The sequence below is a fragment of the Palaemon carinicauda genome, chromosome 13 (genome assembly GCF_036898095.1).
Source record: "Palaemon carinicauda isolate YSFRI2023 chromosome 13, ASM3689809v2, whole genome shotgun sequence".
NCBI lineage: Eukaryota > Metazoa > Arthropoda > Malacostraca > Decapoda > Palaemonidae > Palaemon > Palaemon carinicauda.
This window is the reverse complement of record NC_090737.1, coordinates 29,440,038-29,460,037: the sequence shown is the minus strand read 5'-3', so window position 1 is coordinate 29,460,037 and position 20,000 is coordinate 29,440,038. Positions and strand designations below refer to the sequence as shown.

The following is a 20,000-nucleotide window of genomic DNA, read 5'->3' as shown; positions in this document are numbered from 1 at the left end:
ATATATGTATGTATATGTATATATATATATATATATATATATATATATATATATATATATATATATATATGTATGTATATGTATATATATATATATATATATATATATATATATATATATATATATATATATATATGTGTGTGTGTGTGTGTGTGTGTGTGTGTGTGTGTGCATATTTATGTTTATATATATTAAATATATATTTATGTATGCATATATATATATATATATATATATATATATATAGATATATATATATATATATATATATGCGTGTGTGTGTGTGTGTAGACATATAGATATATATGCATGTATATATAATAGATTTATATCCCTATAAGTTATTTACAAAAAAAAAAAATTCAATACCTCCTAAAAGTTTTTTTCAAATTAGCGTGACAACACCGGAAAAGGATTTTTTTCTTTACAAACGCAGTCCTCTTTCATTCATTCAACGAAAATCAATAGGCCACCCACCTCTCCTTCAGTAACCTCCCACCCACTCTCCTATCAGTAACCCTCACTCCCCTCTCCCCCAGGACTACGACGCGTTGGACTTGCAGGAATTCCAGGATGCCATAATGAGAGGCTGTGACTTCAATAAGGACGGAAAGATCAATAAGAAAGAATTAACGATGATCCTTCTCGCTCTGGCAAAACACGGAGCCGAAGACGAAATACAGACGTGAGTACTGTAACTCGAAATTAATATTTTTTTCTCATTTTTTCAATGGTGAAACATGATTGCCCCTCTTTTTTTTATTTTGATAATGGTTCTCTGAATCATCACTAATTCGTTGACATGTACATTAGCATACACAGTGAATAGGATGAAGCAAATTCTATGATTTTGATGTCGTGAGAAATGTAAAAAAAATGAAAACCTAGTTTTTTTTACCATTAAATGGCTGATAATGTAGGCAAATTTCATGATTTTATTGCTGTGAGTAATGTTGGAAAAAATAACATTGAAAGCTTCGATTTTTTTACCATTATAGAACATATATATGATCATATGACTGACACATTGGTATTAAGTACAAAAGAACGTCTGATGAGTAACAGAGATTCGTGTAAATTTAGTTAGTTTATTTCCGGCTAACGGAAAAAAATCATTAGATTTTCAGCGTGTATTATAGGTGAATGTTAGATACAATTAAAGAAATTTCTTCTTGATGGGAAAATGAAGTTTGAATGGATATGAATAAAGAGACAAAAAGACCCTAAGATTAGAAATGAACGCAAAAGGGTATTTAGGTCTTCACAAGTAAAAGAGAGAGACCAGATTTGTAAAACACGGAATACAGAGTATGAACATAAATAAGCAAGAGAGAACGAGGAAATTCTTATCGCTCGGAGCAAAAACCAGTTTAAGTGAGTGATTTATTTAATAATTAGAATAACGTAAAATTACTCGCCCATGCGGCTGTGCGGAGCACATCCATGTAATGCTTGCCAGTACAGAGGAGCAGTGAGATAATGTTAAATTGTGAGAAATGAGCCACGGCGGAGCAAAAACCAGTTGAACTAAGTTATTTATTAGGTAAGTAACGTGAAACTACTCACGTGGCTATCGAGTAGTCGGACTCGAATTACGGCTCCAATGAAACAGTTGTAATAATTTCATATTCAAATTCACCAACTACCATCTTTCTAGCTGTTATTGTACTCTTATGGTCATTTACGTATGATGATATGGCTCACATTTACTAAGTTATATGTGATATTTTAGGGTGTGGTTTTACCAAGTCAAGAGTATGCCAAAATCTTATTTTCTTTTATCTAAATAACCTTGTCTTCCATGAAAATAAAAACCTTTCTTACAAGTATGCATTCATTAACATGGAATTCAGTACATTTGTGGAAAAAGATGTATTTCGAAACCGTATAAACATTTTGCCTTTTGAAACAAATTAATTAATAAAGCGCATCTGTAAGCCCATCCCCAACAACCACGGTTATTTGGAAGAAGAGAACAAGTTAAACCCATTTTTCAATGGGCGAAGGGTTATGACGATAAATCACTATCCTGTACTTTTGGAAGACACGAGCGTTTTTATGAAAGATAATTTTCAGGATTTTGTTCCCACACTACCTATGATAAACCTTTAATAGAAATTAATATCGAATGCGTTTAAAATTCCAGAAGGCATCAAATAATCTTTGATTTCATATATTTTGGTATATCATCCAAGCTAATGAAGTATTGTCTGATACTGAGGTATTGTTAAAGGCATTGTTAATTACGGGTAATTTGTCGTCCTTGGTGTGAATTTCTAGGTTACGTCTGGGATCGCAGTTAGAAGTATTAATTTTGTTTTTTCGTCTTATACAGTCGTTTCAAGGGAAAAGTTTATTAATCAAAAGTGCCTGTTTGTGTTAAGTGCTATATAAAAGGCAGTCTTTTGTAATTTCCTCCAATTACGGCCTGCTGAATTGCAAGAGGCCGTGTCTTGCCGGAAGGGCTGGGCAATCTACAACAACAACAACAATGCAATCCACAATAATAACAATCCTCCATATGGCAACACTACATATACATCACAGAGACCATTATATGTTTTAAATGCATGAATCAAAGTGGAAGCACGTATTTTATTTACTATTTAAAAGCATTCTGTTATCAACATTTTTGCCTGTCATAGCCATATTCTTGTTCATACAAGAGAATTTTACATTATACATAAATTTTAAATTTACGCTTTTTCGTATTTTTGCTAAATAAAAAAAAAAAATTATTGCTATTTCTTAATTTAGTTTTATTAATTTATTTTTTTTTTGGTGGCTTAGCTTTAGTTTGTTCCATATTATATGAATAATTTCCTCATATGTGATTTTGATTAAGCTATGTGTCTTTTGACCAGTAATAAACCAAAACAATAATCCCAATATTATTTCATAATTACTTTGATGTTTACGATAAACTTTTTTTTTAGATCAGTGCTCCCTCCCCGTGTCATTCTTCACTGGCCCTTGGATTTGTATTAATCTAAAGAATGATGTTATTTTTATCGAGTTTTAGTACTTTATTTAATTAATTTACTTATAAAAATGACTTATTCTACAGTGAAAATTACTTTTCCTTTGTTTTTATTACGCAAGGGAAATCAAACCCATGTTCATTTAATTGCAAAAAGTGTATTTTTGTATATTTGATTCATTTTCGATTGGTTGTGTTTTTAGTAACTTTTACAATGTTTAATTTGCAATAATTCTACTCTAAATGACAGGCTTTAAAAATTACTGATTAAATCAAAATTTCTGCCATAGTAAATCAATTGTAAAAGTTACCTCATTTTGGCTATTTTTTGCAATTTTCTGTAACTATGATTTGCATAACTTGTATAATTTGTATAATTTGTGTGCATGATTTTTCTTCAGTTTCTTCTAAAAAAGCCCTTTGCCTGCCTTGCACCGCACAGATCACCGAAGAGTAAGTCCCCCGAATGTATTCACTGTAGATTTATTTTTGGGAAAAGTGCTGACGCTTCGTTTCTGGAATTCGTTATATAGAGCATAGCAATGTAGTTTCCATTTTTATCAAAAGTGAAAACAATTTCCTTTGTTATAGGATGGCTTTTAATTTTTTTTTTATTCGAAGCTCTAATTACATTTTCAATTCTCTTATATCATCTTTTAAGCAATGATTATAAAGCAATTTTATTCTTCCAGGCTCTATTTACATCCATACTTTCGTCATATTTTGTCATCGGATTTATTCCGTGCATTAATTGTATCTACATTTATACACCACATTTTCTTTTAAATTGAACTAAATTCTTGGGAATTAAATTAATGGTATTGAAGAGTGGTGATAAACAATTTTTACGATATTCAAATGGTGGACATATTTTTTACTTATAACTATCATAAATAATCTGTATATCGTACAGGGTTCCTAGGAACTAGCGGTATTTCACGATACTTACAAAAATTGATTAAATCCAGATTTTATGTTTTTACTGTACATTTAAAAGTGTTCAAGGGTACCGATTCATCGGTTCATAGACTATTTAAAAAATATCGAAAAGTACACTGCCCTTAAATGATTTCTAATATCAAATAAGGGTATAAAGTAGAGTTTATGTTATGTTTTCTTCACTTATTCATTGATATCTTGGATTTCCATTAATTATCGTGAAATGTTATATTACAGACGAAATGTACTGATAATGCTCGACAAACTTTAATCATAGTTTGGTTTTATAATATTGGAATTTATTTCGTAAAATATTTGTACATATTAATTTAGATTGAATACTTGTTTTCTTCTTTAAACATTCTGAGCCTTTATATTTTACAAGTAACAGAAATTAGTAAATCCTGGGCTCCTGAATTTATTCCAAGAATTTTTATCATACCTGGAAAGAAGCCAGTTAGGATTCCATAGACGAGGGCTGAAGCACTTTGTTATTTGATGTCAAACTAAATGTTCATTATAAGATTCTGTGTTTATTTTAGACTTCATTTTATATCAAACGTTATGACTGGCTGGAAGTGCCCAGTGTCTCCTTTTGTTCACAGACAGATTGTCAGATTATCGTTTATCAATTGAACTTTTACAAGCTGTATGGTGTGTGCTTAATCTAGCATCATGATATAATATCTTTTTGTGATACATCTTATACAGTTGATGTTTTCAAATAATTTTTTTTCATGGTATTAAACATCTTAAGTAATATTACTTTGACTTTTTAAGAATTAGACAATCTTACTTCAAAGTATTAGTGACAGGTGAAGTAAGTATTTGCTAATGTTGCGTTAACACTTAGACCATCGAAACCAGCCAGTCAAAAGAAAACATAATCTAATGAGTGAACAGACTAATTCTTTTGTTACTTATATATGAAATATTCTGATCTAATTGAGATTTCCTTCCCATTTTTGAAGATTTGTTACCTGTTTTGTTTTCTTTGCAAAAGGGATCATAAAACATCCAATTGCAATTGTAATAAGACACTCAAGTTCAGGTAAGGTAATGATGAGAAGCCCTCTATGTGCAGTTCCAAGTAACTCCTTATTGAATAAGTTTGTACATTTTCTATTGTATGTGTTTGTTTCTATCATCTTTAATTGGTAAAATGATATATCACGCTATGCTCTTGGTTCTCTTGTAGTACTTAATCTTGATTTAGAAAAATATCTTGAAAGTTTAAATTTTTCGTTTCCACACTCACTATACTAGCAAATACAAGGAAACTACGTCAATGATTATTTTGTATATCATTAATTTCTAGTATTTATAATTTTGTGGAAAATACAGTTGATGTCTGCACCCCTAACTTGCTATCAGAAAGTACTTTCAAGCCAATAACATGTTCCCAAAGTAACATCCCAACCAATGGTAGAATTAAACATAAAATGTTAAAATTTTGACAGTTTTTCTCTGGCAGGTAAAATTCATGGAAAACCGTTATTATTATTATTATTATTATTATTATTATTATTATTATTATTATTATTATTATTATTATTATTATTATTATTATTATTATTATTATTATAGATAAATTATGACACATTCCGGAAGGATTCAAATTTAACACAAAATGTTGAAATTGTCAATTTTATTATTATTATTTTGCCAGTGGGTTCAAATTAAACACAGAATTTCAAAATTGTGTCAATTCAGTTATTATTATTATTATTATTATTATTATTATTATTATTATTATTATTATTATTATTATTATTATAAATAGCTAATGACATTCTCCAAGTAACATTTCGCCTGAGGGTTGGAATTAAACACACAAATATTCTGTCAATTTTATTATTATTATTATTATTATTATTATTATTATTATTATTATTATTATTATTATTATTATTATTATTATTATTATTATTATTACTATTATTACTATTATTATTATTATTATTATTATTACAAATGACTAATGACATTCATTCATCTCCACAGAGGCGGCGTTCCCGCCAACAACCCACTAGCTGAGATCGCCACCATCGGCATGAAGGCGCTAAAATTGCAGAAACTGAGGGTGCGACACTTCGTCAACCGCACTCTGGGCACCAACAGCACCACAACTAGTTAGTCGCGAAGTGACTTTACTTAAATTCCTGCAGGAGAGGTGAAGGAGTTGATACATGACGGCGATGATGATGATGATGATGTTGATTACGATGATGATACTGCATTGGGGGGGGAAAATCTTTATGATAAAGATATGTTCATTGTTGACGAGGAAGAGTCTTTTTTTGAACAGCTTTGTGTACCGTTTGAAGGCTTTGCCTGCCTCTTAAAGCTACAATGGCGTAAAGGCAGATCAATTCGATTCGCTAAGCTTCATCATACAGTTAACTAAATAACTTATTAGATAATTAACCTTTCAAGGAAACTTTTCGCCTTAGAAAAGTGAAAAAAATAAGCCATTTTTATCCATCTCAATGCTATTAGAGCATTATTAGGCGATAATTCATTTCTATGTTTGACCTATCGTAGGTTAACATAAGTCTAACAACATAGCCTTTGTATGAATAGCCCGGAAGCTAACGTTTTCTATATAAAATGATAACACAAATTGAAAAAAAAATGGACCGTTTTATCCAAGTTTTATTGCCAGCAGGATTGGAAGTCTCAGGAATGTCAACGAATGAGGTGGTCGAAGGTTTTAATATGTCAGCCACGAAGCGAGGCAAGGATATAGATAGATAGCCGTTGCGTTAGCAGAACTAACTCTTCTCTCCCTGTTCCTCTCGATAATGATACTGTCACTCATGTTATTTATTTTTCATTTTCCTTTGTTCGTGTGTTGAAAAACAAGAGCACAGCTGATGTTGGGCTATAGCACAATTTAGAATTACGTATGTTTTTTTTTTACTAAAGCTCAAGCTAGGGTTAATTTGTAAAATTCTACCAAATGCAAATCTATCTGCAAAATTCTACCAAATCCCAATTAATTACTCTCCTGTGGATTATAAGCGCTCTGCGCGTATAATTAATTCATCGTCTGTCATTCGGGCTTTCTATCTGGATTGTAACGATAACCAATTTTAAGATATCGAATTAATTTCCTTTTAAGAAATTCTAACTGTACCCCTAATAGGATATGAATTATCTGGCCAACTGAACGTTCTGTGCCAACTTTTAGATCTGCCCTGGTGCAGTTTGTCCAAGAGATAATACTGGACCCTTTGTCTGTGTGCCGATGCAGTGGAAGGATTACTTATCTTCACATTGTCCAAAGTTTCATGCGATTTTTATAGGCCAGTTTCCTATAGTCTCCAAGCAATAATAATTATAAGGATGCCATGCTCTTTAAAAAGTCTCTGCTTAGTCTGCATATCAGGCAATAGATCTCGCTGGACAAATCGTGAAAGAACCAACCCGTAAATGACAACGTTTTCTATTTCTTGTTTACATGTTGGTCCATTCCGCCCCTTCGCAGTAAGCGAGAACTTGACAGAGAAAATCTGTTGTCCATAGAATTCAAACCCTGTTGGGTGACATTGCCTTCTAATTATAATTTATATAAATAGTCCTGAAAAGGAAATGGTAGATCAACAATGCTGTGCTCACGTCAGTTGTTATTAAAGGGGTAACTCCGTTTATCAGTTCATATATTTCTATTTATTATTACTTTGATAAAATCAAAACATATTTGAGATTTTAAATTCATCAGATGCTGGTACCTACCTTGGGAAATCGTATAATCAATACGTTCAATTTTATCAATTTAGGGAAGTATCTTGTATAGAATACTCTCCCCTAAATATTATATTTTCTCTCCGTCGTCTTAGACTAAAGAAAACTAGAATAATTTAAAGGGTACCTAATGTAAATTCTACTTTCATTCCTTGTTCCAATAGCATTTTTGCACGATCTTTCCTATTCTTTCTAATCTTTCCAACTATATTGGAAATGTCTTCAACTTTATATCTATTCATAACTCTTATCATATATGTTAAGCTGTAATATTAAAGCTTATTTTCAGATGGAAATTGTATTAGCTGTTGTTAAATGCACCAAATGCAGGAATAGACATCGAAATAGACTGTTTTTTGCCGTAGAAGATAGCGAGAGGGACATTCGTTAATAATAATGCTATATCTCCCAAATTCGTTACGAATAATGTATGATGTGTCTAGAAATTATCAATTAATATAACAGAAAATGTTATAAATATTTACAAAAATTAGGCCTATTGATTTTCGCAGTTGACGAGCGAATATTGGCAATTGTATTATATTATATTTGTCCTTAACGCCAGACATTCGGTGTCTAATCCAAGCAGCATGGTAAAAACATATTATTGTAAGTGTTAAAAAAAAGTGTTTTAATTCTCTAGAAAGTCCCTAAACAAAATGGAAAAAAATAATAATGTACAGTACATACATTAAAAAACCTCGAAAGCATAATATTTAGTGTTACATGTTACCAAACAATTTTCCAATTAATTGTCCAATGAAGTCACAAATGAAACGCCACGTTGCATCGCCGCACAAGACTCTGTCCTGAAGACTTGTTCTCTCAGAACTTCGTCTAATCATCGATAATTTCATTTCTTTTCTTTTTTATTTATGTTTCAGACAAAGGTGATCTATGACTAATCAGAGGTAAATTAATAAAAAAAAAAGTTTTCCTGTCACTTAAGTCCGTGTTGTTTTGATGCGTCGTGTGAGTCATGATATAAAAAAAAATATATAAAAAACAAAAAAATCAACAATAAACAGAAAGGCTGTTTCGCGCCGAAACAGTATGACACCAAATCTGACACTACATTTTAAAAAAGACCTAAGTTTGGTGAACTTTGAATCCCGTTAGTGTTTGTTAAAACTTATACAAGTAGTGATTCAACATAATAGAGTGAATGAGAGAACCCCATTTTATCTTTTTTCTCTCAGTTTCATCCTGTAGAGGAACTCTAGATTTAAGGAAAGAAAGAGGCAAATAAAGGAAACAATATCAGACGTGTCAGCCATTTGGTGTCATTGCATAAGATACTTCAACCTCCATATCCTAACTGAACGCACACAGAATATATTGTATTCATTACGGCTGATGGTCATGTCGATTATACTTTTTGGATATACTAGCCTAAAACTTTTTTCAAGAAATGCAATTCATTTTATGGCATTTAAATTGAATGGAATAGGATAGAAGTTGTCGTCTCTTTAACTTGGATGGTTTATTCTCATTTACTGTAACGCCCATTTTCAATAAGAAATAAAAGTCTTCTGTTACTGCAGTGTTTTATTCTCTAATCCTTTATCAATGTACATCCCTTCTTCCACAATGGAAATACATCTGCATCTGGCTATTTTTTAGTTTCATTATCATATATATATATATATATATATATATATATATATATATATATATATATATATATATATATATATATATATATATATATATATTTATATATATGTGTGTTTTGTACATATATATATATATATATATATATATATATATATATATATATATATATATATATATATATATATATATATATAATATATATATATATATATATATATATATATATATATATATATATATATATATATATATATATATATATAATCATGAACCTCTGCTTAATTTAAAGTTATATATTCCTTTTTGGTCATTTTTCTGTTATAAAATGAAGAGAACGTTACCTACCCTTCTTTGATTTTATGATCATTGAAATGGTACTATCCCATGGAATGTTTCACTTTGTTTTTCCATGGTTGTGGTGTAGAAGCGGCGGTCTGTGAATTGTTGGCATAATTAACCATTTGTCTCCTCTCGATCGTGAATAGGAAGGAGAAATTGAAGTCCAATGGTAAGAGGACGTATGACCAGAAGGATATTTTCGTAAAGAATATGTCTGTAGCAGAAAGCCAAAGTGAATACTATAGTTTTTGGCCGGAAACTTTTAAAGCGTCGGAAGACATGAGTGAGTTTTCATTATTGTGTTGCTACTGACTTGACAATTTTGAAACATTAACGATTTTCACTCTCTTTTGCAAGACTTTTTGCAGACTTCGATAGAAATCTCTTACTGTACTTTGTTATAAACGAGGATTATAGTGACACTACCAGTGCATCCCGCAGTCTTTGCCTCCAGTCCGCCAGTACTTTGGCATCACTTCGCTAGATTGAACATTTATACCTGGTAAGGATATCATTATATCTATTAGATGCATGGGATGTAAGACTGCTGGGATCCAGTATTATTATAGCAATGTCTTTGTAGCATGGACTTAATGAAAGGCTATGTGGTCCTCATTGTTTGGTAAGAGGATAAATCAAACGATTTTTAGTGTTGCATCTTCGTCATCGCTGCTGGATGGCGAAGTTAAATGTTTAACGATAGCTTAAAACATTTAATTTTATTAAGTGCATATGTTTTTGGTAACAAATGTTTTCATCTCTTCCTCCTTAGGTTTATAATCCTTGTTGAAAAGAGGAATGATGGACAGGTGGGAGTTTGAATCTTGATTATTAAGACTCTACTTTTTAATAGTGTGTCCTAAATGCGTTTTATAGATAGTTTTTTTTTTTTTTTTTTTTTTTTTTTTTTTTTTTTTTTTTTTTTTTTTTTTTTTTTTTTTTCTTAGAAATTAACTGTTTATTTAAGCCAGACACAGGCTCTTGCAACTTCGCAGCCCATGATTATTATGGAGTTTGATAAGGTTATATCACCTATTTATCTAAAGTTTTATTATAATGAATATCATCACTTTAGGAGAGAAAGTTCACAAGAATCATCATCATTATTATTATTATTATTATTATTATTATTATTATTATTATTATTATTATTATTAGTTGCTAAGCTACAGCCCTAGTTGGAAAAGCAGGATGCAATAAGCCCAGAGGATCCAACAGGGAAAATAGCCCTGTGAGGAAAGGAAACAAGGGAAAATTAAATATTTCAAGAAGAGTATCAATATTAAAATAAATATCTCCTATATAACCTATAAAAACTTTAAAAAAATGAAAGGAAAAGAAATAAGATAGAACATTGTTCCCGAATGTACCCTAAAGAAAGAATCTCTCTAACCTAAGACAGTGGAAGACCATGGTACAGAGGCTATGGCACTACCCGATACTAGAGAACAATGTGGAAGAATTAAACAGCACTGTAGTCAAATTAATTACAACGTCATTTATCTTCATCATCATTGTAATGCTATCAACAATATGATATGCTGCACTAAGGATAATCATTATTATGATTAATTAGATAATAATGATGGTGATATCGAAATTGATATGACACATCTCTGCAATAATGGGAAATGTGTTCAACGGAGGATACTCAATAAAAACTTGCAAATATTTAGTAAAAGGGAAACCAGCTAAAAAACTAGATCAATATTATGTTACTGTGGATAAAGTACATACTTATCATGACTAAAGGCAAGGGCCTACGTGCGGGCGGCTGCATCTTGGTAGCACTTTTTTTTTTTTTTTTTTTCTTACGAGAAGTAGTTCTGATATTTTAGTATTTTTATTGAACGATTTAATATGCATAAGTAATTATTTATGCTCTATATGAAATATTCATGCATATACATATACATATATCCATATATATATATATATATATATATATATATATATATATATATATATATATATATATATATATATGTGTGTGTGTGTGTGTGTGTGTGTGTGTGTGTGTATGTATATATATGCATATATAAATATATATATATAAATATAAGACATATATATATATATATATATATATACATATGTATGTATATGTATGTCTCTCTGTGTGTGTATGTATGTATGCATGTATGTGTCCATGCATTCCTTTTTTTTTTTTTTTGGCATGTTTGGTTGTGCAGATTAACCATATGTTCACACTTATCTTTATTGAATTTTCTGGTTTATAAAACGTACTTTAATATATCATAGAACCTAATGAAAACTATGAACTGTTTTTAGAGCAGAGTGAGCAAGAAGTTGCTTAAATAAAACAGAGAGAGAGAGAAAAAAAGTGATACAGATTAGGGCAGGGCACCACAAAAGTTCATACCAGCTGCTATCACTAAATAGCTTCTTTGTTAATAAGCAAAAAGTTGTCCAAGAACCAATCGGAAAAAATGGCATAAAAAAATAGTTGCAAGGTTAAGACTGATTTCAAAGCCTGTAGTTCAGACGAAAACCTTTTTGAGGAAAACTTTTTTTTTTTTTTTTTTTTTTTTTTTTTTTTTTTTTTTTTTTTTAAGGTGGAATTTAAGGTACTGGTGATATTAATCGAACTTTCAGCCCTCTTAATTGTAAACTTATTAGCAGAATATTGTGTGCCGTAGTCGAGATATTGTAATCATTCAAGTTCCAAATTATTCTTTGTAACGCTCTTTGCACACACACACACACACACTATATATATATATATATATATATATATATATATATATATATATATATATATATATATATATATATATATATATATATAGATTGTTACTCTCTAAGTTACAACCCTAGTTGAAAAAGCAGGATGCTATAAGCCTATGGGCTCCAACAGGGAAAAGTAAGCAAGGAAAAAGAAAATATTTCAAGAACAGATACATTAAAATAAATATCTCCTATATAAACTATAAAAACTTTAACAAAACAAGAAGAAGAGAAAAAATATAGAATAGTGTGCCTGAGTGTATCCTCAAGCAAGAGAACTCTAATCGAAGACAGTGGAAGACCATGTTACAGAAGCTATGGCACTACCCAAGACTTAGAGAACAATGGTTTTATTTTGGAGTTTCCTTCTCCTAGAAGAGCTGCTTTCCATAGCTGAAGAGTCTCTTCTACCCTTACCAAGAGGAAAGTGATCACTGAACAATTACAGTGCAGTAGTTAACCCCTTGGGTGAAGAATTGCTTTGGTAATATCAGTGTTGTCAGGTGTATGAAGACAGAGGAGTATTTGTATAGAATAGGTCAGACTATTCGGTGTATGTGTAAGCTAAGGGAAAATGAACCGTAACCAGAGAGAAGGATCCAATGTAGTACCGTCTGACCGGCTAAAGGCCCCAATAACTCTCTAGCGGTAGTATACCAACGGGTGGCTGGTGTCCTGGCCAACCTAATACCTACTACATATATATATATATATATATATATATATATATATATATATATATATATATATATATAAATAACTATCTATATTAATAAATATTTATATACTAGTGCACCCGAGCAGTCAAAAATTACGTCTGGATATTTAGATAGATATGCATACATACGCACACACACAGATTCAACCCTTCCCAATCCCTCCCCCTTCCTAACTAAAACCCGCTGGTTCGGCAATATGTGGAAGAGCGTGGTTTCCGAGTGTACCTCTCGGGGTACCACCTCTCACCAGGGTATGAGTACCCCTCTCCCCTCTGAACGTTACAGGATAATATATATCTATATATATATACATACATACATACATATATATATATATATATATATATATATATATATATATATGTATATATATATATATATATATTCAGACACGTGCTCATTGTTATATAGAGGAGATATTCATATATCTTTTTCTTTTAACATTTAAATCTTTCATTTGTCCTCTAACAGCAAAATCATGGATGAGCCCGCATGCTCTTCCACTTCCATAACATTACAGCAAACAATTTCCATTCTTCAGTCCCTTAATTGCATGTGCACCGTATACTCTTTTCCTTCCCCTAAAGGTTGGATGGTGCAGCACCCGTTCACGTTTCCTAGGATCCTCCATTGCAACCTTGTCCGTAAAAATTGCAACAGATGTCATGATGTCTTCAGCCTCTTATTTGAGAATGGCACTTCCCGATAGCAGTTCGTTATCAGACCGTTAAAATGCCAGTTCCTTGCTTTTGACAATGAATAGCAGAAAGAAACGATAAAATGGGGAAATAGAGATGATAATTAGAATAGTCCAAATAGTTTGCCGATGCAGGAAATGACAGTAAAGGTGACCAAGTAGACCGAACGAACACTGGCAGTACGTGATGGGCAGCTCGTGTGTTTGTGATGCAAAAACTGACCCTTTTGTGTAGAAAAAAAAAAAAAAAAAAAAAAACACCCCTTCATTTTATGGAAGGAAAAAACTGGGTCTCTCTGAGGTGCCTGAGTCAGGTGAGTATCAACAAGTTTTTTTTCTAATGTTTGTGCCTCATGATCTTAAAGAGGTTTTGAATGCATTAATGTTCTTTTATAGTTTTTATTTCAGGTCTAGCTTGATTTTTGTTCAGGTTTTTGTTACGATGTGTTTACGACGATTTTTTTCTTAGCTGGTTGACCTCTTGATAGGTAGGGATAAAGTCTAGTTTTTTTTTTTTTTTCAGGCATTCTTACCTTAATCTGAATACTGCGAATAGATACGTGCTGTTAACGCAACTTTAATCAACTCTCCTAAAATGCAAAAAAATATTTGAAGATATGATTTATGTTTCCTGTAATTCATAGGAAATGAGTGTTCGTTATTATTATTATTATTATTATTATTATTATTATTATTATTATTATTATTATTATTATTATTATTATTATTATTATTATTACTGGCTAAGCTACAACTGTAGTTGGAAAAGCAGGTTACTATAAGACCAAGGGCTTCAAAAGAGAAAATTAGCACTGTAAGGAAAGGAAATTAATAAACAATATCAGAGGTAATGAACAATTAAAGTGAAATATTCTAAGAACAGTAATAACATTAAAACAGAACTCTCATTAACAACAGTTCAGTAATTTACGTCTGAAGCAAGTTTCTCAGAAACAATCAAAATTGTAGAAAAAGAGTGATTTGTATTTATTCAAATCAAGGAAGAATAACATCTAAGAAAAGTTTATATAAAAAATCGACAAAATAGGATCTTCATAGCACATCAATCTCCATCTATGCACTGAATTTTAGCATTTTTTAGGTTAATGAAGGCACTAGTTATTTTATATGGCCCCTTTAGTCTTAAGATATGTTCATAATCCTTATGAATAGTACAGTGAAAACTGCCAATATTAGACATATAGATCGACCTGGTTACTTTTCTATCGACCATGTTTCCTGTTTCCGTTTCCTCTTCATTCTGGGTCAAACAGTTACCCTTTTCGCTTTTACCATTTTTGGGGCCGTTGTGGGTTACTTAAGGGTACTGGATTTGCCCTTAAAATTGTTCTCTATATACAATGGTATTTCCTGTTTATTTTTCAGTTGTCTTCATAGCAGTGTTTTTGTTGACGTCTACAACCTTCCATTTCACAAGAGGTAAATTACAATTTTTTTTTAGAAATTATACCCTCTCTCTCTCTCTCTCTCTCTCTCTCTCTCTCTCTCTCTCTCTCTCTCTCTCTCTCTCTCTCTCTCTCTCTCTCTCTCTCTCTCTCTCTCATATATATATATATATATATATATATATATATATATATATATATATATATATATATATATATATATATATATATACCTGTATATATATATATATATATATATATATATAGATAGATAGATAGATAGATAGATAGATATACACACACACACACACACATATATATATATATATATATATATATATATATATATATATATATATATGTATGTATGTATATATACAGTATATATACATACGTACATACATACATACATACATACATACCCTCTCTACGTATCACTTCTAAATCCGTTTTCATCATTGCTCATTCGTGATGAAAACAAGAAAATTGACAATATAATCCCAGGCCATTGAAATTGGAATCTTCTGCATCAGTCAAAAAGAAACCTTAAAGAATATTATTCTTTTTAAAAAATCAGGTGTGAAATTTGCGGAACCCACCCCTCCCCCCTTCAAAAAAAAAAAAATTTCGTCAATTCAAGGTCACTGGTGACTCATGACGTCGGAAATGCGTCCTTGAAATAAGTGACCATGACCATTACATCAGTTAATTGGTCAGACCTTTGATTTTGCTTTTTATTCTGCGTAACAAATTTCTTTCCAGTCTAATCAAAATCTATTTCACTATTTATAATGCGCTAATGTCGGTTATTTTCGATAATATGCAACAAATAGTATATTTATAATCGATGATTTCAGCTAAATTTTAAGCTATTCTTTATATCTTTATATTATAGTTTTCACTCCCATTGTCTCATTTTTAAAATATTTTTTATCGAATACCATCTATAAGTATTGCTTAATATAATGGAACAAATATTCTTGTTGTAATTTACGATAATGATATCGAGGCAATTTTCCATTGAGGTGTCTGATAATCTTGATATTACATCATAACATACAGGTGTCTAAAGGAGATATAGTTACGATCACTTACGATGAATAGATATATAAGGTGATCGTAAAATCCTTCGCTGATTATTTACGATTAGTTGAAGAAAGCGTTTGAAAAAAGAAAAAACATGAATGTTGTGGTCTCAGGACCATTATAGATTATCTTATATTTCTGCACGGTTTAGTTACTTTTTAGCTATGATTATTTATTGTTAGATAGGCAGAATTTTATCACCTTGACTTATATAATCCTACATCATAAAAAAAACCAATATGTTTCGATAAATGTATGTCATCTTTTGCCAGGGACAAGAAAATTGGCGGTTGCTACAAAATTTTACATCTTAATATTTCTTGAGAAACGGTAGGAATTTAACATTCTTTTCCCAGGAATATAATATACATATATATATATATATATATATATATATATATATATATATATATATATATATATATATATATATATATATATATATATATATATATATATATAAGCTCAAAAGACATTTATACAGGGCCATAATCGATGGAAATGTCAATAAATTTGCTAGCGCAAAAGATAGAACATTGGTAAGCAGATTTGTGGATGTTAAGCAAGGATTTTAAAAAATGACAAAGTGAGTGTTTATGCAGTCCAGCGTCCTTGGCTGGAAACCTTTCGCCGGCTCGTCTTGCGGTGTAAAGCTAATTGAGTGTTGTTCCCTCGTGAAGCGAACTAAGTCTTTCGGCATCGTAAAACATTGTCGTATATCTTTGTGTTCGGCGCGGCTGTTCACCGAGCTTGGATTTCGTCTACGAAGGTAAGTTTAACGTGAAAACTTTTGTTATTCGTGAATTATATATTTTTATCTTTATTGTAATAGTTCATTTGATTAGTATTTAAGTGTTTATTCGTCTGACTTATATTTTCCTTTATGTAAAGTGTTTATTTTATTCTAGTGTTTGGAAGGTTTGCTCTTTTATTTTTTCAGATTAATTGAATGTCTGACCTATACTTCTCATTTCAGAATTTTCTGGGAAAGCTGTCGTGGTTACTATCAAAAGGAGTCTGGTACAGTATGCAAATTAAATGGTGAGTTTATTTCACTTTTTGTTTTCCATTCATTTTTGCAAGCTAGTCCTCCCCCATCAGGGGCGGCGCCCCTGATGTGGGGAGGATGTCCCTTCTGACGTACGGTAAAGTATTTTACTTTACCGTACGTCAGAAGGGGGCTTGCAAATCCGTTGTAACCAAATTTGGTTACCGTCTTGGTGAGTTTCTTTATTTTTCGTTAATTTATTTAGGGTTTTAGTTTCTATTGAAATATTAACCTGTTAATCTTAAAATTCATGAATTAAAATAAAATTCTGTACCTTTATGCTAAACTCCGAATTAGTCTGAATTAACGTTAAACTGAATGCATAACTAAATTGTGTACCTAGCTTTATGCTGAATGCATCATTAATAGTTTTCTATTAGATTCATGCTGAACGCATTATTTCAGCATACTTGTACAAATAGTTTATGTAGGGTTGAACCCATTTGTGGAACATTTTCTTCATTTAACTTCTTTCGCAGGTCAAGTGGAGGGAAAGACTAGACGAAGCAAGAATCCGCGTAAGCAGTTTCGCAAAATACCTTCAAACTTGATAAGCAGTTGAAATGGATGATAACCGGAAAGAACTTCGGTGGTTGAGGAAAATCTTTAGCGCACATGGTGGTATTGCTTTGATTAGCGATATGGAAATAAATACTTGTACCTGAAATACTTTAAAGGTTTCTAGTATCCCCTAATAAACTCTATTAATTATTTAGTATATCTTTGGTTATCTAAAGTCTTTGGTAATCATAAGGCTTGGTCTTTTTCGGGCGGGATATGGTCTATTACTGCTACTCTTAACTAAGGTCTGTACTATAACAAGGTTTAACATAAAAAATCCTAACATCACCTGTATTTCTAGTTACTTGGGTCTAGCTTAACTAGATAAAAATTAGTAAATCCAATGGTTAATTTAGTGGTATGGGTATAAAAATTTTAAACCATTTGTTTGCGCTGTACGGCATTAAAATTAAGGTTAACTTCAAAAGCTCTTAAGTGGAATTGGGTTACTGTGGCGTTGAAAGCCTGTCCTGATTTATTGATATTGGGTACTTTGAAAAAATTTACATAGCAGTAAGTAACCTTACAGATTCTTGAACAGGATGGGTTTTAAAGTTTAAATGGTAACAAGGCTGGGGAATAAAATATGAAAAAAATACTGGTAAATTTACCCCGAATATTTACCTAGAAGTTTTTTAAAACATTGGAACTGTAATAATTATCTAGCCATTCCTTAACTTATAAAAAAGTGTTTGGAGGTTTTGGAAATCTTAAATGGGGAAAATGGCCATAGAAACTTATTGTATTAACAGTAGTAAGTTTTAACTATACTATAAATGTGGTGTCATAAACGTTAACTGTATGAGGTAATGATTTTGACTTAGTGCGTAGTATAACTGGAAGGAGGCAATGATACAAAAAGCATTATTGTTATAAATGGTACTTCCTTTAAAAATTACTTACCTCGCCACCTGTAACTATATCAAGGGTCATTAACTCAGGCTCAGGGAAATAGGATAGGAATTTTATTAATTTGAGAGTACCTTTGACAACGAAGGGTCTCTTGGAGTATAGCTATAATGATGATAACAATCTATAAAGAAATGGCTCATGCCTATCTTATAAATATGCAACTGTCGTGAGCTGGCAGTTAACGAGGCAAAATGTGGCCAAGAAAGAATTTTTGTTTTTCAAAGCTATAAAAAAAATTAATTTTTTCTTAATATCAAAACTACGGCGTTGCCTAAAAATGATCAAATGTCCTTTCAATGTGTAAGTATGTAGGTTGATGTGCCCATTTAAGAAAATACTCTTTTAAAAGATTTTCTCTTAAGAAATAAAATTTCCATATTCATCTCTTTTGAAACTTTAAGACAAAAATATAGAGTAAAGTTTAGTGCGTATTAAAACTAATAATTGAGAACTGTAGTATACTATGGCACAAGAATAACTGCTGAAACCCAAGCTATAATCTTATGAAAGATTAATTTTTATATTTGAAAAAAAATCTTAAACCGAGGATAGGGCTGTTTTGGGGGCACCATTAAACGACGGAATAGTTCATCACAAGGCCGTATGAGTGTTGCTATCAGTGGTGTTATCAATTTAAAGGATCTACTGTAGTCCGTGCATGACAAAGAGTTGTATTATTAAACAAGCTAAGCTATAACCCTAGTTAGGAAAGGTAGATGCTATGAGCCCAAGGGCTGCAACAGGGAAAAGTAGCCCAGTCGGGAAGGTAAACTAGGAAATAAACTGCAAGAGAAGTAATAAATAATCAAAATCAGTTTTTTGCAATAACTTGAATAATAATTTCCAACTTTTTACATACGTCAATCTCTGCAAGTTTCATTACTCGACTATGAAAATTGTGGCTAGGAAGCTGTGTGTGTGCGCGCGCGCACACGCACACACACACACACACACACACACACACACACACACACACACACACACACGGGCGAAAGCATAACCTCCTTCCAACTTCGTTGGCAGAGACTTTGCAGACTACGGTCGTTACTAAATGCACTCTTGTTTATCCTTGTACAATACCTCCGTTCTTTTCATTTCTTCCATCTTGCTGTCCAACCTCTCGACATCTCCATTGTACTGAATTTAGGGACGGTACCGAAAGTTGCACATGAGCACAATTCGGAGGTTTTGGTCCTTATTC

General features: G+C 31.4%; 2 protein-coding genes across 10 annotated transcripts in view; both read left to right on the top strand.

Annotated features, from left to right (window-relative positions):
- Positions 1-8,907, top strand: part of Cbp53E (Calbindin 53E) — a 322,899-nt gene extending 313,992 nt beyond the window's left edge. For 8 of the 9 annotated variants that reach the window (XM_068385498.1, XM_068385500.1, XM_068385501.1 and 5 more), the window contains 2 exons: positions 540-685; positions 5,924-8,907. In XM_068385498.1, coding sequence (XP_068241599.1) covers positions 540-685; positions 5,924-6,056 — 279 coding nt within the window. In that variant the 3' untranslated portion in view covers positions 6,057-8,907. Of the gene's footprint in view, positions 1-539; positions 686-3,381; positions 3,434-5,923 lie in introns of all 9 variants that reach the window. The other variant, XM_068385506.1, reaches the window with a different exon arrangement.
- Positions 8,908-16,859: 7,952 nt separating this feature from the next.
- On the top strand, positions 16,860-17,996 carry LOC137651920 (uncharacterized). Its single transcript, XM_068385127.1, has 3 exons — positions 16,860-17,047; positions 17,255-17,319; positions 17,806-17,996. Exons 1-3 carry the CDS (start codon positions 16,875-16,877, stop codon positions 17,886-17,888), a joined length of 321 nt encoding a protein of 106 aa, XP_068241228.1. The 5' UTR covers positions 16,860-16,874; the 3' UTR covers positions 17,889-17,996.
- The last annotated feature ends 2,004 nt before the right edge of the window (positions 17,997-20,000 follow it).